The sequence below is a fragment of the Peromyscus eremicus genome, chromosome 23 (genome assembly GCF_949786415.1).
Source record: "Peromyscus eremicus chromosome 23, PerEre_H2_v1, whole genome shotgun sequence".
Taxonomy (NCBI): domain Eukaryota; kingdom Metazoa; phylum Chordata; class Mammalia; order Rodentia; family Cricetidae; genus Peromyscus; species Peromyscus eremicus.
The window spans coordinates 26,268,312-26,294,567 of NC_081438.1; the positions used below are offsets into that span (position 1 = coordinate 26,268,312).

A 26,256-nucleotide genomic window follows, 5' to 3' on the forward strand; every position below is an offset into this window, starting at 1 on the left:
GCAAGAAGAGATTAGGGGTCGTCTCCATGCCCCAACTGGGAAACGGAGGCACTGAGCAAGGAAGCCCAGATGGTCCTTCCCGTCTCCAGGTCCTTTGTTAGTGCTGTGGCAAAACACCTGACCCATGGAGGAGGAAGGATTGATCTGGACTCACAGTTCAAGGGTACAGCCCGTCGGGAGAGAACGGCGGCTGGACACATGGCGTCCACAGTTGGGAAGATGTGATGAATGAAGGCTGGTACTCAGCTCCTTGTTTTAAATGTTTACTGAATTTTATTGATTCCTCTCTCTCTCTCTCTCTCTCTCTCTCTCTCTCTCTCTCTCTCTCTCTCTTTCTCTCTGTGTGCAGGTATCACATGCATGTCCACATGTGGAAGCCAGAGGTCAACCATCCACCTTGGTTTTGTTTTGGAGACAGGGTTTTCCACTGGCCTGGGGCTTGCCATTTCAGCCAGGCTGGCTATAGGTGAGCTGGCCAGTGAGCCTCCGGGATCCACCTGTCTGCCCCTTCCCCAAGCTGGGGTGAAAGTGGACACCACCACACCCTGTTTTTAGCCTAGGTTCTGGGGCTTGAACTGGGGTCCTTAAGCTTAGGAGGCAAGTACTTTACCGACTAAACCACATCCCTCCATCAGGTCCAACTCTTGCTCTGTTCACAGCAAAATCTCAAAATCTCAAGTTTCTCCCAGCTCAGTGCCATCTTCATACCTACTACGTCCCCAGAAATGTACTTACCGCTGTCCCCAGTAACTCACAGTGCTATATCCTCTGGTATTGTCCCTCTGGATGGCCAGAGAGCACCAGGGAGCCACCTTCCTCTGCCTCCCCAGTGGTGGGGTTACAAGCATGTGCCACTGTGCCCAGCTTTTTTACACGGGTCCTGGGGATGGAACTCAGGTCTCTTTTTTGTACAGCAAGCACTTTACCAACGGAGCCATTTCCCGAGCCCAGATTAATTATCTTGAGTAGACCATGAGACTCTTAATCTCAGGGTTGTGGGTTTGAGCCCCACATTGGGCGCCATTTGTAGGTGGAATTTTCCTGTGCTGGCAGCCACTCTTGAATAAATACTCAGTCTTAATATTAATTATAAATGCTCAGCCAATAGCTCAAGCTTATTACTAACTAGCTCTTACAACTTAAATTAATCCATTTCTATTCATCTATGTGCTGCCCCAAGGCTCATGGCATTTACCTCTCTGGCATGTCTTGCTTACTCTGTCTGGTGACTCCTCTCTCTACCCTTCCTCCCAGCATTCTCTCTGTGTCAGGCTACCTCGTCCAATCTCTTCCTGCCCAGCTATTGGCCAATCAGCTTTTTATTAGCAATGAGAGCAATACATATTTACAGTGTACAAGGATTGTTTCATAGCATTGATGTAGCCCAGGTTGGCCTGAAGTTCAGTCTCCCTGCCTTGGCCTCTTGAATGCTGGAATTATAGGCACCCAAACAATCTTCCTTGAATCAATCTCTCTCTCTCTCTCTCTCTCTCTCTCTCTCTCTCTCTCTCTCTCTCTCCCCTCCCTCTCCTTTTTCTTTTTCTTTTCTTTTTGAGACAGGGTATCATGTAGCCAAGGCTGGTCTTGCTATGGTAGTGGAGGATAACCTTGAACTTCTGATCCTCCTGCTTCCACTTCTGAATACTGGGATTATAAGCGTGCTCCACCATGCCTACTTTATGCGGTGCTGGGTTTTGGAAGCCAGGCCTTTATCTATGCTAGGTGAATGTGCTGTAGGATGTTCTGTATGGCAAATGTGTTGCTGATTAGTCAATAAATAAAACACTGATTGGCCATTGGCTAGGCAGGAAGTGTAGGCGGGACAAGGAGGAGAATAAAGCTGGGAAGTGGAAGGCTGAGTCAGAGAGACACTGCCAGCTGCCACGATGACAAACAGCATGTGAAGATGCCGGTAAGCCACGAGCCATGTGGCAAGGTATAGATTAATGGAAATGGATTAATTTAAGCTGTAAGAACAGTTAGCAAGAAGCCTGCCATGGCTATACAGTTTGTAACCAATATAAGTCTCTGTGTTTACTTGGTCGGGTTTGAGAGGCTGTGGGACTGGAAGGTGAGAGAGAGTTTGTCCTGACTGTGGGCCAGGCAGGAAAACTCTAGCTACATGAATGCGCTCCCTACTAAGCCACATCCACAGCCCTTTACTGTCTAGGGCCGACCCAGACTCCAGCGAGTAAAGCCATGTTACTACCATGGAAAAAGCAGACAGACACCAAGACAAGCAGTTTGCAACTGATCTCAAGCTTAGTGAAGTGCATTCTGTGTGTATCCCGTTTTCCCTGCCACGGTTCTATGCCAACACAAATCAAGGCATCCAGGAATGCTTCAAAGGATAGGGAGGACCAAAACTGGGCCCCACACAGCTTCAGAAAAACGGGGAGAAGAAACAGACAAGAAATACAGAAACCTGAACGCTGCTATGTAAATGCTGCGGTTGAAGCGTGGCCAGACACGCTGAGCAACGGGGGTTCTAAGTGAAAGAATAGGCCGGAGTCAGCGCGGGGTGGGGTGGGGGTCCTGCTAGCATTTGCTTCCCTAACCTCAGAATGAGGAATGCAGGCACACAGCATGCCCAAGCCTGAACCGCACCAGGAGCTGCCTGGGGCTGAGCGCCTGGAGTTGGCTTCTAAGCCCTTCGCCACACATCAAAAGCCTCCGCCTCAGAGTTGATTAGAAGTCAGGTTCCTGTGGGACTCCCATCATGGAACCTCATCTCCTCCTCCAGCGACATCTTGAGGCCGAATTGTGGATGGATTCTGTTCCCTCCGTTTTAAAGTGGGGAAACTGAGGCTTGCAGAAGGAGTCCTAGCCAATGAGACATCAAGGGAAATCTCTAAGGAGGCTGGGTTGTGAGAGGTGGAGCTGTGAGAGAAACAGGAGGATGGCTGGGAGTGGTGTACTTGAGGGGGAGGGGCCTAGCGTGGGTGTGGCCTTTAAGGGGTGTGGTTGCTGGAGGGTGTGGCTTGGTGGGGCGTGGCTATGGTGGGGCGTGGTTATGAGAGGGTGTGGTTGTTGGAGGGTGTGGCTGTGGTGGGGCGTGGCTGTGAGAGGGTGTGGCTTGGTGGGGCGTGGCTATGAGAGGGTGTAGTCGTGGGAGGGTGTGGCTTGGTGGGGCGTGGCTATGAGAGGGTGTAGTCGTGGGAGGGTGTGGCTATGATGGGCGTGGCTATGAGAGGGTGTGGCTGTGGGAGGGTGTGGTCTGGGAGGGTGTGGCTATGGTGGGTGTGGCTGTGAGAGGGTGTGGTCGTGGGAGGGCGTGGCTATGGTGGGTGTGGCTGTGAGAGGGTGTGGTCGTTGGAGGGCGTGGCTATGATGGGCGTGGCTATGAGAAGGTGTGGTTGGTGGAGGGTGTGGCTATGATGGGCGTGGCTATGAGAAGGTGTGGTTGGTGGAGGGTGTGGCTGTGGTGGGCGTGGCTATGGGAGGGTGTGGCCTGGGAGGGTGTGGCTGTTGTGGGCGTGGCTGTGGGAGGGTGTGGCTATGGTGGGCGTGGCTGTGAGAGGGTGTGGTCATGGGAGGGTGTGGCTGTGGTGGGCGTGGCTGTGAGAGGGTGTGGTTGTGGGAGGGTGTGGCTGTGAGAGAACCGGCTGTGGAAACCTCAGGAGCGGTGTTGTATCAGCGCTGCGAAGGGGCAGCTCTAAAAGCTGGATTTCTGAGCTCCCCAATTTAGTTTATTTACTTTCTTCGTTAGCACCACCCCTCACCGTCTCCTCTGACCCCTCCCCCCAAGCACCTGCAGTAATCCTGGACGATGACATTGTGTCAGGTAGGAGCATGTCCCTCTCACGGCGGCATGTGCACCTCACTCCCTGTACACAGAATCTGCGCTCTGCAAGCGTCAAGCCAGCCAACCCCAGAACTGTACTTGGGTCATACCATGCAAGGGAACAGAAAGGCAAGGCAGAGCAGGGCACCCTGGGTGCCTTTACCTCACGAGGTTGGCACAGGGCCCAGGCCACCGGCAGCTCTGGTAGACTCGCTGGACCACCGTCTCGGAGCCGTTCTGCACCTGGCAGGAGACTGTCCTTGTCACCGTGTGATGGCACCAGTGCCTGCGGGGACAGCAACAGTCACATTAGCCTTGGCCATTCCCAGAAGGCCCAGCAGCAGTTTAGGAGATCGTGCTGTGGGGAAAGGCGAACTGTGAAAATGAAATACCCAACAAAAGCAGCTTAAGGCATGAAGGGTTGATTTGAGCTCAGAGTCCGAGGGTGCAGTCCATCCGTCATGGCCAGTAAAGCATGGCAACAAGAATGTGAGGCGGCTGGTCACCTGGCAACCACAGTCAGGAAGCAGAGAAAGAGGGATGCTGGTGCTCAGCTCCCACTCTTCTTTTTATTCAGCCCAGGACCCCAGCCTAGGGAATGGTGCTGCCCGTTTGGAGTGGGTCTTCCCATTTCAATTAACCCAGTCTAGAAACATACTCAGAGGTATGGCTCCTGAGTGATTCTGGATTCTGCCAACTTGACATTATTAACCATCATCATCAGGACTGGACAAGATCTGTCTGCTTTGGGACTCCTTCTAGGAAAAGGCACTCCAATGCCAATGAGAATGGAAGAGAGGAGATGTCACGGGGGTGTAGGAAGCTTAGAGTAAGCATTGGAGAAACCAGGGCTGTCAATCACGTGGGCCTATTGTCTTTATAAAAAAAAAATGAATGATGCCTGGTCACCTGGAATGCTGGAGTGGAACGTGGCCTAACAACCTGGTGATCCTTTGCTATTCTGTTAGGAGCTAGCCTCCACTTGAATCCACACCCTGCCCCCAGATCCTGAGCATTGTTTACGCTCTAATCCTGAGCTTCCTCTCTCAGTGAGTAGAAACCATCCTTATGAAAGTGGTCCATGCACTTTGCATCCTCCACCAATATCATCCATCCTTAAACTTAATAGAAATCCTTCCTCCCTGGGCCCTATACCTGAGCTCATGCATCAGCCAATAGAACTCATCCTTATTGCAAAGGTCACAGTGCTTTGCTACTTTGCTGCAGAGTTTCTAGGCAGCTGCACCTACAACTTTGTTGTGATACTATGTTGAAATGGGTAACAATATAACTGGGGGTCAGACTCTTGGCGTTTTTGACCCAGTGCCTAAAAAGATGGTACTGACTCCTAGTTTTATTCTCCATCTCCCGGCCAGCTGTGAGGCTTCTGGGGTCCCCAACACCCGTGGACCGAAGCCAAGACAGCTCTTGAAAGGCTTCGATCCCTAGCCCAGTTTGTATCCTGTATTATACTCTAAAACCACAGGAGGGGCAGGAGAGTAAGATTTTACAGACGCCTATGTGGCAGTCAGCAGGTTGTGGAGGGCAACGACCCATTGCTTCAGCTAATTCTCCGGGTCATTCTGTTCCAAGGTAGCAAGGGAAGCCATGTTTGGAGCTGTAAGTGAATTGGTAAGTAAATCAATATCTAATCACTGGTCTTTTCTACCTTATGCTCTTTCATTCTCTTTTCTTCACATCCTTAGTTTCTTCCCACTCCCATCCCCAAGACACAGTCTCACTGTGTAGCCCTAGCTGGCCTGGAACTTGCTATGTAGACCAGGCTGGCCTCGAACTCACAGAGATCCACTGTCACTAGCTCCCTAGGTGCTGAAATGAAAGGCGTGTGCAGTAGCCCAGATGAACTCCCAGTTAACACTGAACTGTGTCTCTGGCCTGTGGTGGATCATCTTTAGAGTCCCCTAGGAGACACACCCCTGGAAGTGTCTGTGAGGCCTTCTCAGAGCGCTGAGGTGGGAAGGGCCACTCGGAATATGGGCAGCACCATCCAGGGCTCCGGGGTTAGGGACCGAGAAAGCAAGCTGCTTCCTGACTGTGAAGACAGTGGGACCAGCTCAAGGTCCTGTCCACATTCTCACCTGAAGGAACCCCGACTAGAAACTCCCTCATAGACCTGTCCAGAGTTTTGTTTCCGTGGTGATTCTAGACCCTGTTGAGCTGACAATATAAACTATCAGAGCCCCTGTGTCAGGGACTAAGGGGAAGGGAGATCATGCAGGAGACTCAACCCCACCGTGCAGCAAAAAGCTACTCTAGTTGGGGATGGTGGAGAAACACATGGTTACAGCACCAGAACACAGGAGAAGAGATCCAAACACCTAATGAGCCCAAGGAGCTACAGGAACAGAGCAGGGTCAATTCTAGGAAAGGCTACCAGCAAAGGGTTGAAAGATCAATCCATTAACTGCAGTTATGTCTGCCATCAAGGGACAGCATTAGTGCAGCAGGATAAATGTGGGCCAGTAGGGGTGAAAGACATACAAGCATGTCAGAAATCTCTGTACAGTTAGAAGTGTCCAAGAGGGCACAGGCCTGCCATATCAGCTCCTCTGGAGGCTGGGGCCGCTCAGTAGCAGGGCACCTGGCTAGAATCCCCACTGAGGGACTGGGGTATGGTTCAGCAGTCTACTGCTGTTAGGTTCCTGTTAGAATCCCCAGTAAGGGGCTGGGGTGTGACTCAGTGGTAGAACACCTGCCTAGAATCCCCCAGTGAGGGACTGGGGTGTGGCTCAGTGGTGGAGCCCCTGCCTAGAATCCCCCAGTGAGGGGCTGGGGTGTGGCTCAGTAGTAGATCACCTGCCTAGAATCCCCCGGTGAGGGGACAAGAGTGTGACTCAGTGGTAGAGCATCTGCCTAGAATCCCCTGGTGAGGGGACAAGAGTGTGACTCACCAGGACACTGACTGGCTCCAAGATAAGAGAAAAGGAGACCTGAGCAGGGATGGCAGAGGTGAGGAAGGAGGACAGAACTAATAATGTGAAGATTGGGCTAAGATGTCCAGCAGGAATGAGCTCCCACCCCCACCACCTACCACCATATCCTAGAAATTTTAAAGCTAAAAATACATCCCAAGCCACATTAGAAGATGAGAAGCAGTGGGCTAGACATTTTGAGGCTTCCAGGAGAGACAGAAAGCAGATGGGAGCAATTTGGAGGAGGAGAGCACAGCCGGAAATATGCAGCCAGCAGGACCAGCGCTAATGATGGGGGCAGTTTAGGAGCAACACATGTGGCCAATATGGAAGGGAACCACCCCAGGTGACTGTCAGAGGGTAAGGCAGGGACCACAGCATCAGAGGGTGAGGCAGGGACCACAGCATCGGAGGGTGAGGCAGGGACCACAGCATCGGAGGGTGAGGCAGGGACCACAGCATCAGAGGGTGAGGAAGGGACCACAGCATCAGAGGGTGAGGCAGGGACCACAGCATCAGAGGGTGAGGAAGGGACCACAGCATCAGAGGGTAAGGCAGGGACCACAGCATCGGAGGGTGAGGCAGGGACCACAGCATCGGAGGATGAGGCAGGGACCACAGCATCGGAGGGTGAGGCAGGGACCTCAGTAGAAGTGGTAGAGGGCAGAGGTAAGAACCCTGTCTCTATCCCTGCTAGTATCAAGAATCAGGCATTGCAAGGGGTGGTGCACATCTATAGTCTTCAGGAAGCTGAGGCAGGAGGATTGCAAGTTTGAAGCTATCTTGGGCTACACAGTGGGTTCAAGGCCATTTGAACTATCTGTAAAGCACCGTGGACTCATAAACTGGTGACCTTCAGTACACCCTCAAAGTCAGAGAGCTGAAGTCGTTTGCACACTCCCCATTCTTCACCCACACCACCAGTGTACCAAAAGTCACAGTATCCTCAGGTGATGGTGGTGCACACCTTTAATCCCAGCACTCAGGAGGCAGAGCCAGGTGAATCTCTGTGAGTTTGAGGCCAGCCTGGTCTACAGAGTGAGATCCAGGAGAGGCACCAAAACTACACAGAGAAACCCTGTCTCGAAAAACAAAACAAAACAAAACAAAACAAAAAGAAAGAAAGAAAATTATGGGATGAAAACTTTTGGTCTCTTAGAAACGAAGTGAGCCAGGCATGGCAGCACACACCCGGATTCTAGGCACTGTGGAGACAGGCAGGAACGGAGCTTCCAGGAAAGCCAGGGCTTGCTTCTCAGTGTGCTCTTTTCTCTAAAAAACGCAATGGTGGCAGGAAAGATGGTTCAGCGGCTGAGAGCACTCGCTGCCTTCCCAGAGGGTCCTAGCTGGGTTCTCAGCACCCACATCAGGCAACTCACAACTATCTGCAACTCCACCTCCGGGGAACTTGACGGCATCTTCCTGCGGCCACCACATACATGTGACACACACACACATGGAGATACAACACAAGTGAAAATAAATCCTTTAATAAAATAATAACAAAAACAGAAAACAAAAGAAATGACATGTAAGACTTCAGGATGAGCTTCCAAACAGAACAGAGGCAGCTGGGGACACTCCAGTGAGCTGGGAGCCTCAACTGTGGACTTTCCCATGAGGCCTTGCAAAAGCATCAAAGCAAAGAGGCAACAGAGCCAGAAGGGAGGCAATTACCAGTATCTACAATTAGTATTCTAGAAGGGGAGACCAGAGAGAACAAAGAGAAGCATACAACTGAAAAATCATGCCAGGTATGGTGGTGCACGCCTTTAATTCCAGCACATGGGAGACAGAGGCAGGCTGATCCCTGAGTTTGAGTCCACTCTGGTCTACAGAGCAAGTTCCAGGACAGCCAGGACTATCCAAAGAAATCCTGTCATGAAAAAAGAAAAATCACAAAGAAACCAGGTTTGATGGCACATACCTGTAATCTTAGCACTTGGGGAAGTAGAGGCAGGAGGATCAGGAGTTCAAAGTCATCCTGAGCTACCTATTGAGTTTGAGTTCAGCCTGGGCTACATAAGACCCAACAGAAAGATTCGGGGAGGAGAGGGAAAGAGAGGGGATGAAGAAAATGAAAGAGTGAGAGACAGACAGAGAATACAGTAAAGAAAATTCACCAGAAGCTGGGTGGTGGTGGTGCATGCCTATTTAATCTGAACACTTGGGAGGCAAAGGCAGGCGGATCTCTGAGTTCAAGGCCAGCCTGGTTTACAGAGTAGTTCCAGGACAGCCAAGGCTACACAAAGAAAGCCCGTCTTGAACCCCCACTCAAAAAAAAAAGAAAAGAAAAAGAGAAAGAAAATTCACCAGAAGAAACACATGGCTTCCTAATCTGAAAGGCTCTACTAAGTGATACTATAGTGAAATTTCAGAAGAATTCAGGTAAAAACACTAAATGCTATAGGAGGGGGGAAGGGGGAGCTGAAACTCCAACTCCAGAGACTCTGGCGCCCCCTTCTGGCCTCCAAGGGTACCATCACTCATGTGCACATACACACACAAAGACACACAATTCAAAAATTAAATTAAAATAAATAAAAACATTTAAAAAATGAGCAAATAAAAGGTATCCTTTTCACATGCTAAAATTTTAAAATCTTGGTAGTAGTGATATTTTGAAAGCTTGTGGCAACTTCAGGATGAAGGACCTAGTTAAAGGAAGTAGGTCACGGAGGATGGGGTGTGGGCGTTATTATCACTGGTCACTTCCTGTCAGTCTCTCCTTCCTGGCCGGCCATGATGTAAAAGGAACTTCTCTGCCATGTGGACCCACAGTGACAGATTGAATCCCCTGAAACCACCAGGCAAGATGAATCATTCTCTCCTTCAGCTGTTCCCGTCGGGTGTTACGCCACAGTAAAGCAGAGGTGACTTAACATAGAAGGGAAAGCGTGTCCTGAGATTGTGTGACCTCCACAGAGTGGGCCAACGTTACAGCAAACCTGGAGAGGCCAGGCAGCAACTTGATGTGGGTCCCGGGGATTGAACTCAGGTCTCTGGACTTGCGTGACAAGCTCCTTACCAGCTGAGCCATCTCGTCAACCCCTTTCCTTTCATGATAAAATAGCAAGGGTTCTATACCACCACTCTGCGTGTGGTGCCAAAAGGGCATAGAGCTGTGATTCTTTTCTAAATGACCTACTGCCAACTTGAGGACAATGCCCAACCTTGAAACGCATCCCGTGGAGACCAGAACAGACAAAGAGCCCAGCCACCTCTGGATCACACCAGGTTGTTTCCACAGGGAAATGAACTGCAAATTGGAAAACATTTTCCAACGGTTTGACTCATCCTTTGCAGACATCTGATATTTTCATGGGCTGTCAATGGCTTCCAGCAACCAAAACCTGGCCCCAAACAGTGAAGACAACAGAACAGAAACACAGAACAGGGCCTCTGGGCCTGTCCAGACAGACTGGGAAACCCAGTACATCAGTGCTGGGGAGAGGGCTCAGGCAGTGAAGTGATTGTCGCAAAAGCATGAGACCCTGAGTCAGGAACCACAGCACCCCTGTGAAAACCCGCCAAGAGTGGGGCACACCTGGAACCCCAGCACTGAAGGAACAGAGCCGAGAGGGTCCCCAGGGCTTGCAGTCGGTCTAGCTGAATCAGAGAGCTCTAGGTTCAGTGAGAGATATTATATCAAAATAATAATGTGGAGAGCAATTAAGAAAAGCCTTTGATATTGACCTCTGACCCCCACACTCACATGCACGCATGTGTGTGCACACACCACACAACACACACAACACACACACACACACACTAAACTGAAACAACAAGACATTTCATCTCAGAATCTCGCGGTTCTGAGGCCTCTCCTAGGTTCGTGACCTTCCTAGAATCTCTGTGTCCCATGTCATCAGCTACGTCTTCTACTCCTTGGGGCCATGTTCCACTGCCTCCCCACACATCCCAAGTCTTTCCGTACTGCAGAGCAATTCCAGCAAGAGAGGTGTGTCTCCTTCCTGATACTCCTTTGAGGATGGATTCAGACACACAGAATTTGGTGGTGTCTGCACTCATGTGCACATAACACACAACACACACACACACACACACACACACACACACAGTTAAAAACAAAATAGGACTGGAGAAATGGCTCAGGGGTTTAAAGTACTTGCTGCTCTTGCAGAGGATCCAACTACTGTTCCCAGCACCCATACACCGCTGCAGATCCCAGCCCTGGAGTTACAGATGTGTGCTATGACATCTTGCATTAGATCCGAGCCCTGGAGCTACAGATGTGTGCTATGACATCCTATGGTAGATTCCCAGCCCTGGAGTTACAGATGTGTGCTATGACATCATGCATTAGATCCCAGCCCTGGAGTTACAGATGTGTGCTATGACATCCTGCATTAGATCCCAGCCCTGGAGTTACAGATGTGTGCTATGACATCCTGCATTAGATCCCTGCCCTGGAGTTACAGATGTGTGCTATGACATCCCTCTATAGATCCCAGCCCTGGAGTTACAGATGTGTGCTATGACATCCTGCAGTAGATCCCAGCCCTGGAGTTACAGATGTGTGCTATGACATCCTGCAGTAGATCCCAGCCCTGGAGTTACAGATGTGTGCTATGACACACACACCCCACCCGTGTTAGATCCCTGCCCTGGAGTTACAGATGTGTGCTATGACATCCCTCTGTAGATCCCAGCCCTGGAGTTACAGATGTGTGCTATGACGTCCCTCTGTAGATCCCAGCCCTGGAGTTACAGATGTGTGCTATGACGTCCCTCTGTAGATCCCAGCCCTGGAGTTACAGATGTGTGCTATCACATCCCACTTTTGTGCTGGGGATGCAAACTTGGGCCCCTACTCTTGCGCAGCGAGCACTCTATGGACTGAGCCAGGTACCCAGTGCTCCTGCGCTGAGTTTTCGTGAAGGACCTAAGATAGTCAACACACCCCCAGCAAAGGGAATGGAGTGGATCTGACTTCATCCTGCTCTCCTTCCCCGGGAGAAAAGACACCAGTCCCTGTCTGAGAGCTAACTAAATAAATCTTAACAAATAAATATGGGCATGGTGGTGCCAGCTTGTAATCCTAGAGATGGGAAGACAGATAGATCTCCTGGGCTCCCTGACCAGCCAGCCTAGCTTACCCGCTTTGTGCTAGGCCAGTGAGAGACCCTGTGTCTGAAACCAAGGTGGACCACAACTGAAGAATGACAGCTGAGATTGTTGTTCGGCCTTCATACTGACATGCACACACATGCACACATATGCCTCCAAATGTGTGTGCATGCGTGAGCTCCTGCACACACACACACACACACACACACCACAAAACAAACACACACACACATACCACAAAACACGCACACACACACCACAAAACACACACACACACACCACAAAATACACACACACATACACACACACCACAAAACACACACACACATACACACACACACACACACACACACACACACACACACACCACAAAACAAACACACCAAAAGAAGAAGAAAGATTCAAGCTGCCACAGCCGGAGCAGAGAACCAAATCTAACAAGATACAATGGGAGCAGTGAACATACTCAGGCTACAGCTCCCAAACCCAGAGACTGAACCCCACATAGGGCATAGGGGTCCATGCCAACAAAAAGTTCCATGTGAGACCACTGGGAGCCGCAGAAGTATGAAGTAGGAATTCAGCTAGCAGCTGTGGCAAAAGCTAATACCTAGAAGAAGCCACGGGCATTTCCAGAGGATAAAACCAAGGCTCAAGGAGTCTTGGTGATATTGACTCTTGAATAGTAAGCCATTTTCCTGCCATGAAGTTCTTCCGTGCTATTGTAGCGTAGCGTCCATTTCTAGAACAGTGTGTTTGATCACTCATTGGGGACAATTTCCCCATTACTATTGGAATATTTGGACAACCCTCTCCCAACTGTGCTGTGGCAGACACAGTCAAGACCCCTAATTTCAGGCCTTTCTGTAATTATGGTCATTAGCAAAATCAGGCCAGGACATTCTCCAGACGAAAGTATCTTTTTTGTTTGTTTGTTTGTCTGTTTTTAATTGGTTTTTCTGAGACAGGGTTTCTCTGTGTAGTTTTGGTGCCTGTCCTGGATCTTGCTCTGTAGACCAGGCTGGTCTGCCTGGCTCTGCCTCCCGAGTGCTGGGATTAAAGGCGTGTGCCACCACCGCCCAGGTGACAAAAGTATCTTCTCTGAGATTCTTCCCAGACTTTCTAAGAACAGACTTAAGCATCCAGACCATCTGTTTGAGGAGGCCTGGCGGATGTGCTAATTAAGCTTAACTTTTCTTCCAAATGCTATCTCTGCTCTAGATCAATTAACTCAGAACTAAAGGGTTTTTACTTGCCAGGTACATCAAACTGTGACTCAGTTTACCCAGCCACCGAGTGCACTCCCCGACCCTGCCCGAAAACGGCTGCAGCCAGGACCCTTGGACAGATAAGTGACCAAAGGAAAATAAGGCAGTTTTAGTTCCACTCATCACTGAGAGACTCCTAACACCTTACCTCACCACTTCTAAGAATAGAGTTTGAGCACATAAAATCCCCCTTGCTCAGATATTAACCAAAATTGACCTTCAGTTGATTCTGTTCCCTATTAGTCACTTCCTTTTGGGATGCAGAGGATGGCTGGCAATTACTGCTCTTTTGTGTGGATCTTATTGCCCCTCCTTTTGACCCTGAGGGAATTCAAGCCTGGTGACCTTGCTTTAGCCAGAGCATTGCTATTGCATGGGTGTATAACTGTAAACCTCAGAGACTTAGAGAGAACTAGAAGAGAATACTGGAGGAACGAGGTGGAAGATGAGGAAGAGCCAGATGGGGAAGAATAAAATGAGGAAGAATGAGATGAGAGAGAAGGAGATGGGAGAGGAGCTGAGATGGGAAAGAACTAGATGGATGAGAACCTAGATGGGGCGGAACTAAGATGAGAGAATTAAGATAGAACCTAGAGGGGACAGTAGATTAATGTAGAGAGAATCAGGCAAGAAAGGAGCTAGGCATGAGAGCAGAATAGAAGCTGTGTAGAGAGAATTGACTCAGAAGAATAAAGTGAATGGACGCAGATTTAATCGAGTATCCCTCAGATTAATTAATCCGCTACTGGTAGCGTCTCTTCTGGAACTCTGGGAGAAGGCTATCTGGGGGTTGGACCCCAATGGTCTTCATTATGAGACGATAGGGTTGTGGCCTCTGAGGGGCCAAGGCAGAATCCAGAATCATGAAAAGGAAAGATGTCTCAGTGGGCAAAGGGGCTTGCTGCCAATCCTGATGACCTGAAATTGAACCCCAGGATTCACAAGGAAGAAGGAGACCTGACTCCCTGTAAGTCTGTCCAGACTTCCACATGCTCCCCATGGTAGTGACACCCATACTTATACACACAAACACACAAGACAAACAAGTTAACAAAGAACTGGATGTTTTAAACTGTTTATGTGTATAAGCGTTTTGCCTGCATGCATGTAAGTGTGACATGCGTGTGCCTGGTACCCAAGGAAGCCAGAAGAGTGCAGAACCCCCCTGGAACTGGAGAGACAGATGGTTGTGAGCCATATGTGGGTGCCGGGGCCTCTGCGAGAGCAGCCAGTGCTCTTAACTGATGAGCCATCTCTACAGCCCATAAATAAATACAAATTTCAGGCCAATATGGAGGATAAACCATGCTCCCCTTCACACACTCCACCCATGAGTGCTGCATGCTGGGATATGCCACTCAGGTACCCCGTGCATCTGTTACTTTACTCATTAATATCATAAAACACCCTACAAAAACAACTTACAGGAAGAAAGGATTAGCAGGGCAGTGGTGCACGCTTTTAATCCCAGCACTCGGGAGGCAGAGCCAGGCGGATCTCTGTGAGTTCGAGGTCAGCCTGGTCTACAGAGTGAGGTCCAGGACAGGCTCCAAAGCTACACAGAGAAACCCTGTCTCGAAAAACCAAAAACAAAGAAAGGATTGATTTATTTTACTTAGTGTGTGGGGGAGGGGTGGGGAGGAAAGGTGTGTATGCTGTGGAGTGCGTGTGGAGGTCAGAGGATAACGTTTGGGAGACGCTTCTTCTCTCCTTCCACCGTGTGGGTCCTGAGGCTCAAACTCAGGTCATCAGGCTTGCACAGCAAGTGCTCTACCCACTGATCCATCCGACCACCTGGAAGGGCTGATTGTGGCTCACAGCTTGAGGGTACAGTCCACTGTAGGAGGGAGTCATGGCGCAGAAGCGTGAGGTGGCTGGTCATGTCACATCGCATCCTCAGTCAGGAAGCAGAGAGAGATGGATGCTGGTGCTCAGCTCACTTTCTCCTTTTTATCCGACCTAGGACCCCAGCCCGTGGGGTGGTGTCCAACCTCTCCAGTGTGCAAGTGTGGTTAGAAGACAGAGGTCAACCTCAGCTGTCGTTCCTCGGTGTCATCCATATTGAGTTTGTTGTTGTTGTGTGAGGCGAGGTCTCACTAGGCAGAACCAGGCTGGCCTCAGACTCACAGAGATCTACCTGCCTCTGCCCACCAAGTATTGGGACCAAAGTCGTGTGCCAAATGACAGACGGAGCCAACCAGCAGGAGAACAGAGAATCTTCCAGTACAGTCAGACACATTATCCATTGTGCATTCACCCCCTCACCTTGATGTCTAAAGACAGGACTCTCACTGGCCTGGGGCTCACCAAGTCGGGTAGGAAGGCCTCCAGACTCCACCTCCCCAGCTCCAGGATTACATGTGTGAGCTGCCACGCCTGTTGTTTTTTTTAAAATATGTATTATTATTACGGAGGGAGTGAATGCATACATGTGTATGTGTGGGCATGTGCGTCATGGAGCTCAGGGGACAACATGGAATTGGGGCTTTCCTGCCACCTTTACAGGATCCAGGGATCAAACTCAGGTTGTCACATGATTGTAAGGCAAATACTTTACCAACTGATCCTTCTTCCCAGCCCAAACTGCTGATTTCAGATTGAAGGGTGCTGATCTGAGACCTCCGTGGTCACTGCCCAAATCTCCTGGCAAAACAAGAAGGCAATGACGTGGCTTCTGGATTCTGGGATCCGCCACTGAGGTTTTAAGGATGAAGAACATGTGTGGAATTGTGTCCCAGAGGGGCCACTCCCTTGTAGTGACCCTGCAGAGAGAGCAAGCTGTGTGCCTCCCTCATATCCTTTCATTATTCCAGGCATTCTTCACCAGAACCTTCCATGGTGAGAATTCCAGAGCCTACTCCCCATGAGTGCACCCTTCAAGGACCATCAGCTCATTCCCAATATGCTGGTGAACCGGAAGGATAGTTAGGACCATTTAGGAATCAGAGGGGTGTATGATTAGGACAACAGACCTAATTCATTCACAGGCATGTCAGAGAGGATGCACTGAGAAAAGAGGGTGCCAAGTGCTCTCTCCATGAGATCAGCAACCCCCACGACACATTCAGGACACTGAGGAACAGGTCCTGGCCAGACCTGGGCAGAGCCCACAAAACTAAAACCGAGTAGCTATTTCTTGTTTTTAAGTTCCGGACCCAGAACCCAGCGCTCTACCACTGGGCCACGCCCCTAGCCTCTCACTAGAGGATTCTAGGCTGTGCTCTACAGCTGAGACACCCACCCACCCCCTAGTCACACCCTCTTCCCACAAGAAAGTAGGAGGGAGATTATTTGGGAAGAGGAAGGGGGTAACAAGAGATGAATGTTATCTCAATGCACTATATGGGGTTGAGGCGATGCACAAAAGCCAGGCAAATGTGAGGACCTGAGTTCAAACCCTCGGAACACACGTAATAAAAACCTGGACACACAGTATGAGCCTCTGTAATCCTGGATCTCCTACAGGAAGATGGGAAGTGGAAACAGGAGAGTCCCCCCCAAAGCCACAGGCCAGCCTGGACTATGCAGTGTAAAGACAAGAGACGTGTCTCAAACAAGATGGAAGACGGACAGGTACGGTGGTCCTCTTACCTCCACACATGCACCACATGGCAGACACATACCTCTTACCACGTGTAGTTAACATGTTAAGGAACCTGAGAGCTGGGCATGGTGATTGACATACATAATCCCAGCATTTGGGAGGCTGGACAAGGGGAGAGGCGATGAACCAGCCTACCTCCATCTTGGGCTTGAAAGCCATCTTACGGTGAAGACAAACTCGGTTCAGTCCTGTTTATGATTAAACCTGTTTCTCAAGGATTGGGCCCCACCTGTACCCACAAATGGTTCTGTACTGCCTGATCCCGGAAATGGCAACCGAGCCTCTGTATCAAAAGGTGGTTTTGACCACCTGTTGTCATGACTACCTGGTTTAACCACCTTGTAACCAGGCCTTTATTTTAGGAGATTTTTATGACCGATTCGTTATGCTTATGTTCTGCTCCTGTCACCCCACCTATTTGCCTGCCGAATTGCCCGTTTGGAAACCCCCCACCCCTGAGCTATAAAAACTTTATCTTCCCCGGGGGTGGGAGGGGGTGGGGGGGTGGGGTCCAATGCTGACATTTTGAACCCTGCCTTAAGGGGGAGGCGGCCCGTGTACACAAACAAAAAGCTTGCTTTAATTAATTTGACCATGATGATGATTTGGGTTGGTGGTCTTTCTCACTACTTTGGGATTAACAGAGGATCGTGAGTTCAAGACCAGCCTGAACTACACAGTGAGACTGTTGTCCCAAAACAAAAACATCCAGCAAGATGGACCAGTGTGTAAAGGAGCTGCCAAGTCTGACCGCTTGAGTTCAATCCCAGGAACATACTTGGTAGAAGGAGAGAATTGTCTCCTGCAGTTCGTTCTCTGACTTTCACATGAGCACTGTGGCACAGGTGTGCTTACACACACACACACACAAAGCATTTTTTTTGTACCCTGGATCAACGTGAATGAGCAAGTGTGCACACGTATTATAAAGGATCCCTAGCAGTCCCTGCCATACCAGTGAGTGAACATTTACGGAGTCAGCGGCCAGGTGCCCAACTGCTGAACTGGGAGGTTCCAGGACTCTAGAATGTTCTCTGAGCGCCTGGTGCTACAGAACGAAGTACACCAATCTCAGCCATCACCATCGTTCGAAGAACTAGATGTCCATAGACCTGGGGCGGCGCAGAGCACGTTAGGATTCGGCCACTCCAGCTACACGACCGCACATGCGCAGCTCAGTAACTAAGCGAGGGATCTTAAGTCTTATGTCATCAGTGCGCTGCGTGATTGCGCAAATGCGCGCAGCGTAGTGAGTCACACAATCAGCGCATGCATGGCAGAGCTCTGTCAGCCCACCTGCACATGTGCAGGGGAATCCTCAAAAGGCCGGTCACAGACTCCCCCCCCCCCCCCCCTCTTTCCTGCACTGTCTCTGCCCCAGGCCTGGCCACGCTCTCTTCCGTTGCCCCCACCTCCTCCTAATAAAGCTCTGATACTGGGTTTTGTTGTGCCTCTGACCTTTCCTCGAACACACGATAACCATCGTGTTTTGTTTTCTGGAAGCTTTGCGTTGTGGACTTGGGTGGAGACAGGTGAAGGCTTTGTGCTGTAAGAGGTCTTAAAAAGATCCTTGGTAGGGGTGGGGTCGTGGGGGTGGAACTGTCTCACTGGGTAAAAACCCATCCTGCATAAGCGGGATGACCTGAGTTCAAATCCTCAGCACCCATGTAAAAAACTGGGCCTGGCTGAGACCACCTGCATACTGGCTGGTTTTGTGTCAGCTTGACACAAGCTGGAGTCATCAGAGGAAGGAGCCTCAGTTGAGGAAATGCCTCCATGAGATCCAGCTGTAAGACGTTTTCTCAATTAGTGATCAGTGGGGAGGGTGGATAGCACCATGGTAGGTGGTGCCATCCCTGGGCTGGTGGTCCTGGGTTCTACAAGAAAGCAGGCTGAGCAAGCCGTGGGGAAGCCAGTAAGCAGCACCCCTCCATGGCCTCTGCATCAGCCCCTGCCTCCAGGTGCCTGCCCTGCTGGAGCTCCTGTCCTGACTTCCTTCAGTGATGAACAGCAATATGGAAGTGTCAGCCAAATAAACCCTTTCCTCCCCAACTTGCTTTTTGGTCATGGTGTTTTGTCACAACAATTGAAAGCCTGACTAAGACACTCTGCAGTCCCCAGGACTGAAAGAAGCAGACACAGGAGGACCATTGGGACTCCCTGGCCAAGAGCCTGTCTCAAGGGAGTAAGGTGGAAAGTGAATATAGCAGGGCACCACACACACACACACACACGCACACACACACATGCACACATGCACGCACATACACACACTAACACATAAAAAAAAGAAAAAGAAAAAGGTTCTCTTGCCTCACCCCCCACTCCTTCTCCCTCCCTCTGTCCTTCCTTCCTTTTTCTTGTTTTGGGACAAAGTCTCACTACGTAGCCCTTGGCTAGTCTTAAACTCACGATTCTCTTTTCCCACCCCCTAAATGCTGAAATTACAGGTGTGCACTACCAGGCCTGGCCCCAGCCTCTAACAGGTGAGAAAATTAAGACCCTGAGAAGGAAATGGCTTCCCATAGTGGCCCAGCAAGCTACAGGCAGAGTCAGCAAAAGCCAAGACTGCTGTGTTTCATTTTCTCGGTGATCCATCTCCTTGCGATCAGCAGGGAGACTGGTTCTTGTGTTCACTAGAGGAAAAAACAAAATTGATAAGAATCTGTGGAATGCAAGTGAGTACTGAAAGGGAATGACCACAGAATTTGGCATCTGATACCCCAGGGGGCACGCTGAGGCTGCTGGGAAGGTTGCAGGGAATGCAACCAGTATATCTCACCATGAGCAGTGCACCTTCTGGTCTTGAACCCAAAGGAACTGCTCCGGGGGCTGGGGAGATGGTTCAGTTGGTAAAGAGCCCTGAGGACCTGAGTTCGATCACCAGAACACGTGTACAAAATCAGACATGGCGGTGCATGCCTGCGATGATCCCAGCACTGGGGAGGCGAGACAAGAGCATCCCTGGAGCTAGTTATCCAGTCCAAACAAACCATCATCTCCAGGTTCAAGGAGAAATACTGTCTGGAAAAAAAAAAATGATGGGGCTGGGGAAATGGCTCACTGGTTAAAGCACCTGCCACCAAGTGTGGGGACTCATGAAAACGAAAGGATGAATGCAAATTCCAGAATCAATCCTGCTGTTTCTGAGGCTAGCCTTTGGGGTCTCTCCAAGCCTGGCTTCTCCCCGCCTCTTTGAGGTGGTTATGGCTGGTGGTTCCTCAAGTTCCCAACTTGTGAGTTCAGACGTGTGGCTGAAGACCTTAAGACCCTACAGCTGTAGACAAGGGAGCTGATTCCAAAGCCTTGTGTTAGGATCATGCTGTGGAATCACAGTGTGACCTTACAGGGACTATCCCTCTCCCAGCTCCTTCTCCTCATCTTCCCACAGGACAGGAGGAACAGCCTTGAAGCTGGGAGGAGCTTCAGAGCCCACCACACTGATGTGTGGATAAAAGGGTGGAGCACTGTGGCCTGTCTCCCAGAGGCTGTGCAGGTAAAAATCAAAGTCCCCAAGTGCATTATTTTTCTGGGGACAGGTTTCCACTGCCCCCCTAGGTTCATCTTCCAGGGATAGCCTCGGGCTTACCCTGCAAACATCTGGCATGATGGGGTCATCTTTAGGTTCACAGGGACTTTATGATGACTTCCAGCCAAGTGGTGTCAACTAGAAAGGCCCACGTGCTGATGTGTGTTCCTGTGTCCCTTCCTTCCAACCGTCCCTTCTGGTGGGTCGATCCCAGAGTTCTGGTCCCTAGCTCCCCAACCCAAGGGTCAGCTTAGGATACATATTGATAAGGGCGCATGTGAAAAGATGAGGTAGACTGTGGTGATGTATTGTGTACCCTAATAAAATTTGTCTGAAGATCAGAGAACCGAACAAGCCACTAGATTAAACACAGAGGCCAGGCAGTGGTGGCACACACCTTTAATCCTAACACTCGGGAGGCAGAGAGATCTGTCTGGATCTCTGAGTTCAAAGCCACCCTGGACTACATGAGACTGACTCAGTCTAGGAGAGAAACAGAGTCAGGCCGTGGTGGCACACGCCTTTAATCCCAGTACTAAGAAGGAACTGATATGGCGGAGAAAGGTATGTAAGGCGTGAGGAAAGAGGAACGAACGCCCTTTTTCCGGCTGAAGCTTTTTCAGGCTGAGAAGTCGTTTAGAGGTGAGACGTGGCAGTGGCTGCTCCTTTGTTTCCTCTGCTCTTTCAGCATTTACCCCAATATTGGCACCGGGTTTTTTATTACAAGACCTTTAGAAATGTGTGCAACCGTAGACTGAGGTCTGCAAGGAACAATACCTGTCCTCAAGTCACCATGACTGAACCCTGCCTGGTCCTCTGGCAGCCCCGGTCCTGAAATACAGGGCTCCAACCCCCCCCCCCCCCCGACTCCCTCCTACCTCCTATACCCCACCCCCACCCCTCACCCCCGCTCAGGCGGAGCTGGACTCACATTCAGACTTTCAACCACACAGATGCTTCCAGAAATGCCCCCATTTCTCTTATCACTCTGCCTCAGTGGGGGACACCTCCTCCCTCTCCTCCATGGTTTGTCAACAAAGACCCAGCTAACAAGGGTTCCTAGATCAACGGAGTCTAGCCTCCTCCTTATGGAATCCCTCTGAGCATGCTAAGCGCCACCTTGGAGAGTGATAACCACGATGGAGGTAAACTGAGTTGCTTTTCAGGACACAGAGAGGATGAATAACTCATGCATTTTTAAAAATTGGAGGGGCAGTAATGTGTGTGCATTCGCCTGTGTGAGTATGTTGGAGACCAATGACGGATGTCAAAATGTCTGCCTCTGTCACCCTCCACATTATTTTTCAAGACAAGGTCTCTCGCTGAAACTGGAATTCAGAGAGCCATGCCCTTAGCCCTTCACTGGCATTTTCTTGACACACACTGTATAGTTGATACACACTGCCAGCCCCTCACTGGGGGATTCTAGGCAGGTGCTCTACCACTGAGCCACACCCCAGCCCCTCACTGGGGGATTCTAGGCAGATGCTCTACCACTGAGCCACACCCCAGCCCCTCACTGGGGGATTCTAGGCAGAGCACTTAGAATAACCCTGAGTTCCATCCTTAGTGCTGCAAGGTAGACAGATAGATGCATGTGCATGGATGCATGCCACATTTTTTGAGAGCCTCTCTATTCTACCTTCCAAAGATAAGAATTTGGAAAAAACCAAAAGCCCAGAAGAATATTGAGCAGCTCTGTGGGCCGGGAGTAACTGGTTCAGGGGGTGAGAAGTGAGGCTGGGACTGGATCAGCAAAAAAGCCAATCAGAGAAGGCCACTGGGCCTGGGATTGGAACCCTGGCCTGAGGCTGTAGGAAGCCATGTAAAGGCATTTAGGTAAGGACTGGATCTCAACTGAGGCAGGCATCAGAACGTGTTCTCCAGCCCCCTCCAGAGACACAGTGGCCCCGGCAGCTGAGTGAGACCCCCGCCCCCACTGAAGCAGACTGCGGAGAAATCTGAGCTGCCCTCAGTCTGTTACAGGCAATTAATTGCCCGGCTTTGTTCTCCGCATTGATCAAAGGCAGATGTCCCTCTGGTGGAAGGTGCTAGGGGCCCACCTCTGCTCTCTTTCCCCCTCCCCAGACTGCCTCGCCCAAGTCCTGCAGGCACCGTGGGGGCCCCACCACCGCTATACCACAAGAAAGACCCAGAATCACCCAGAGGATCTGCAGCTGTTTTAAGTTCTTGATTTGTCCCTGCAGACCCATCCGCCCTCCCTCCCATGCCACACACCCGGCAGTCTCCCTGATTAAAGGGTTTCCCTTCCAGGAACCCCTGCAGACCCAGCGAGGGAGATTCCCACAGAGCGCCAGAGGAGCCCCGGCTGGCTTCCGCACCTAGACCCGGGAGCCACCGCCTCGCTTGCTTGTGGCTTTCTCTGTGGGATCAAACAGAAAATTAAATCCATCGCCGGCTGCAGAATGCGCCGAATTAGGCTCATCCGTGAAAAATCTGAACGCTAATGACTTGCAGTTGCCTTACCAGAAAGGTTTCCTTTAATCAACCCTGGGGTGGGTTTGCCAGGCTTTGGGCTAGAATTCCTTGGGATAAGTTTCTCTCCCTGTAGAGGGGAGCCTCACAATGGGACATTTGAAACAGTGAAGGCTAAAAAGTGCTTTTGTTCCCCTCCCTTCCCCCCTCCTCCTCCTCCCCCCTCTTCTTTCTCCCCCTCCTCCTCTTCCTCACCATCCTCCCCCTCCTCCTCCTCTTCCCCCTCCTCCTCTTCTTCATCATCCCCTCCCCTCCTCTTCCTTTCTCTCCCTCCTCTTCCTCCTCCTCCTCTCCCCTCTCCACCCCCTCCTCCTCCTCCTCCTCTCCCCTCTCCACCCCCTCCTCCTCCCTCTCCCCCTCCAGGGCTCCAGCTCCCATGAGTAGTGACCAGTGCTGGGCTGAGCTTCAGCTGATGGGGAGAGCCTTGAGTTATCCCATACTCCTGTAAGAAATCCCAAAAAACTCACTAGTTCAGCAGTTTGGACTGTGGTGGCATCCTTACTCTGTGGTCTATCAACAATTTCCTATCTTTCGTAAACGGGGATTTGTGTCCAGTCTCCCCAGGAACACAACATCTGAGGTTCACACCAGTCAAGTAGGGTCACTGCTATCCCCCCATAACTACACTCATGATTACTTGTCTTTCATTATAATTTTACTTCTGTGTGTGCGGGTGAGCATGTGCAGGTCAGAGGACAGTCCGCAGGAGTCTCTTCTGTCCTTCCACCATGTGGGTCCCGGGAATTGAACTCGGGTCCTCAGACCTCCACCCTCTGAGCCATCTCTCCGTCAGCCCCTGCTTACTTCTGCACGATGACACTCAACACGGGCTCTCATGGAGTCCTAAATGTTAACTAGGTTTCCAGCTTCTGCAGCCTTAATGCATTAACATATGTCCTGCACACATCTATAAGGACATGCTTGGTTCTAGACAATCCGGTAATGCACAGTTATGGTCTGAATCTGGACTATCCCACCCAGGTTCAAGTCCCAGCACCCTTTCAGAGGGCTCACAACAGCCTATAACTCCAGCTCCGAGGGATCTAATGCTCTACTAGGTTTTTTTGGGGGGGGCACCTGTGTGCACACACATGCACACACGTACGCACACAAACACACACAATTAAAAATAAATATTTTTTTGAGAAACTACAATAAACACCCTTACCCACATGGTGCTCATATCCCTTGCTTCCTACCTGACCCTAGACCTTATCTTTGTGTCCCCTGTGTCACACCCCTTCCTCTTGAGAGCTGTAATAAATTCCTTTACAATGACATGGTCTCTGCAAATGTAAATGTTACTATACCTCACTTTTCTATTCATACACTGGTGTGTGTGTGTGTGTGTGTGTGTGTGTGTGTGTGTGTGTGTGTGTATGTGTACAAGCACTTGAGCACACATGCACATGCTATCCAGAGGTCAATGTAGGGTATCTTCCTCAATTTCTCTCCATCTTTTTTGTTTGTTTGTTTGTTTATTTCGAGACAGGGTTTCTCTGTGTAGCCCTGGCTGTCCTGGAACTCACTCTGTAGACCAGGCTGGCCTTGAACTCACAGAGATCTACCTGCTTCTGCCTCCTGAGTGCTGGGATTAAAGGTGAGCGCCACCACCGCCCAGCTCTCCACCTTTTTAAAATAGTCTCTCACCAAACCTGAAGTTCATCAGTTTGGCTAGACTGACAAGCCAATTGCCTTCAGGAACGTGCCTGTCTCTGCACCCCACTGTTGTGGGATAATCTTTTTGTACACTGTGAAGATGTGTCTCTGTCTAAGGTGCTTTCTGATTGGTTTAAAAAAGAGCTTAATGGCCAATAGCTAGGCAGAAGAGAATAAGTGGGACTTCCAGGGAGAGAGAGGAACTCGGGAGGAATCTGAGGCACTCAGGAATTTGCCAGGGGGACATGGGGAAGTCTGACGTACAGTATGGAGGAGAGGTAATGAACCACACTGCAGAATGTAAATTAATGTAAGTGGGTTAATTCAAGTTATAAGAGCTAGTTGGGAGCAAGCCTAAGCTAAGGCCAAGCTTTCATAATTACTAAGAAGTCTCCATGTCATTATTTGGGAACTGGTGGTCCCAAAGGAAGTTCAGCCACACCCCACCCCACAAGCACTGAGGCTGTAGACAAACAGCGTATGCCCAGCTTCTACATGGGTGCCGAGGGTGCAAACTCAGGTCCAAATGCTTGCTCAGCAAACACTCTACCCACTCCCCAGTGTGAGGATGCTCTGCAGCTCTCCATCCATCCACATGCAGGCTCCAAGTTGCAAAGAGGCAGGAAGTGTGGTACAGGAAGCTAGAAAACCCAGGCTCGGAGCACCATTGGTAGAGGGCTTGTTTAGCACTCATGACACCCTGGGTTCGAATCCCCAGCATCACATAAACCAGGAGACGTGATGAATGCCTGAGTTCCCACACTTGAGAGGTGGAGGCAGGAGGTTCGGAGGTTCAAGGCCATCCTTGACTATCTAGTCAGCCTGGGGGACATGAAACCTACACACACACACACACACACACATCAAAACCCAGGTTCCAGCTCTGCCTGGCTCGGCCATTCTCTAGCTCTAAGACTTTGGGTAAGTTCTTCTTTGTTTCTTTCTTGAGAAAAAAAGCCCTTACTCCCACAGCAAGGGATACATATCAGCAAACAAACAAACAAAATAACCACAGTGCTGGGAGTCTGCAAACGGTTCACTGGATAAAGGTGCTTGCTGCCAAGCTTGACTACCTGAGTTCAATCCCCGGAACCCACGTGGTGGAAGGTGAGAACAGAGTCCTGAAAATGGTTCTCTGTCCTCCACAGGCGTGGCCTGGCACAAATGCCCACGCACATATACACTCACTGAACAAATGAATGGATTTTTTTTTTAATCTTTTTTTTTTTTTTTTTTTTTTTTTGGTTTTTTGAGACAGGGTTTCTCTGTGTAGCTTTGCGCCTTTCCTGGGACTCACTTGGTAGTCCAGGCTGGCCTTGAACTCACAGAGATCCGCCTGCCTCTGCCTCCCGAGTGCTGGGATTAAAGGCGTGCGCCACCACCGCCCGGCTTTTTTTTTTTTTTTAATCTTAAAAACTATAGCAGTGAGATTCTGTTCCCAAACTTAAGCCTGCCGAATTCTGTAGGCCTTGAAAATGTGTAAATATCAATAGAGTCCAAATGTAAAAACTGTCCCCTTCTCAAGTCTCAGAGGATCTCTAAGGACTGGATGGGGGAAGATGCGGCTTGCCTTTGCCCTGGGAATTTTCTGGGCCCAGCCATCCCTCAACAGGACCTTTTGCTGATGCTGTACGGGATCCTCCGGGCCTCGGGGCGGGTCATGGCCCCTGCCCTGGAAAAATTGACAGCACAGACAAAACCAGATCGTGGAGAATATAAACAAGGAGACTCTCATCAGGCTCCAGGACACAGCCAAAGAGAAGGTGACCTCCAGCTCTCTCCATGTACCGTCATATGTGAGCAAACGCTCCAGCCAGAAACACTCCAGCCCTGTGCTGGAACCGGATGCCCCAGAGAGGCAAACAGACCCTTGTTTTTCTTCAGCATCTGCT

The 26,256-nt window shown here is 50.3% G+C and overlaps 1 protein-coding gene across 1 annotated transcript in view; it reads right to left on the reverse strand.

Moving 5' to 3' along the window:
- The window catches only part of Col26a1 (collagen type XXVI alpha 1 chain), a 103,825-nt gene extending 77,799 nt beyond the window's left edge, over window positions 1-26,026 (reverse strand). The window contains exons 1-2 of the mRNA XM_059249788.1: window positions 25,980-26,026; window positions 3,948-4,070 (exon numbers count right to left, since the gene is read on the reverse strand). Coding sequence (XP_059105771.1) covers window positions 3,948-4,070; window positions 25,980-26,026 — 170 coding nt within the window. The remainder of the gene's footprint in view (window positions 1-3,947; window positions 4,071-25,979) is intronic.
- Between the last annotated feature and the right edge of the window lie 230 nt (window positions 26,027-26,256).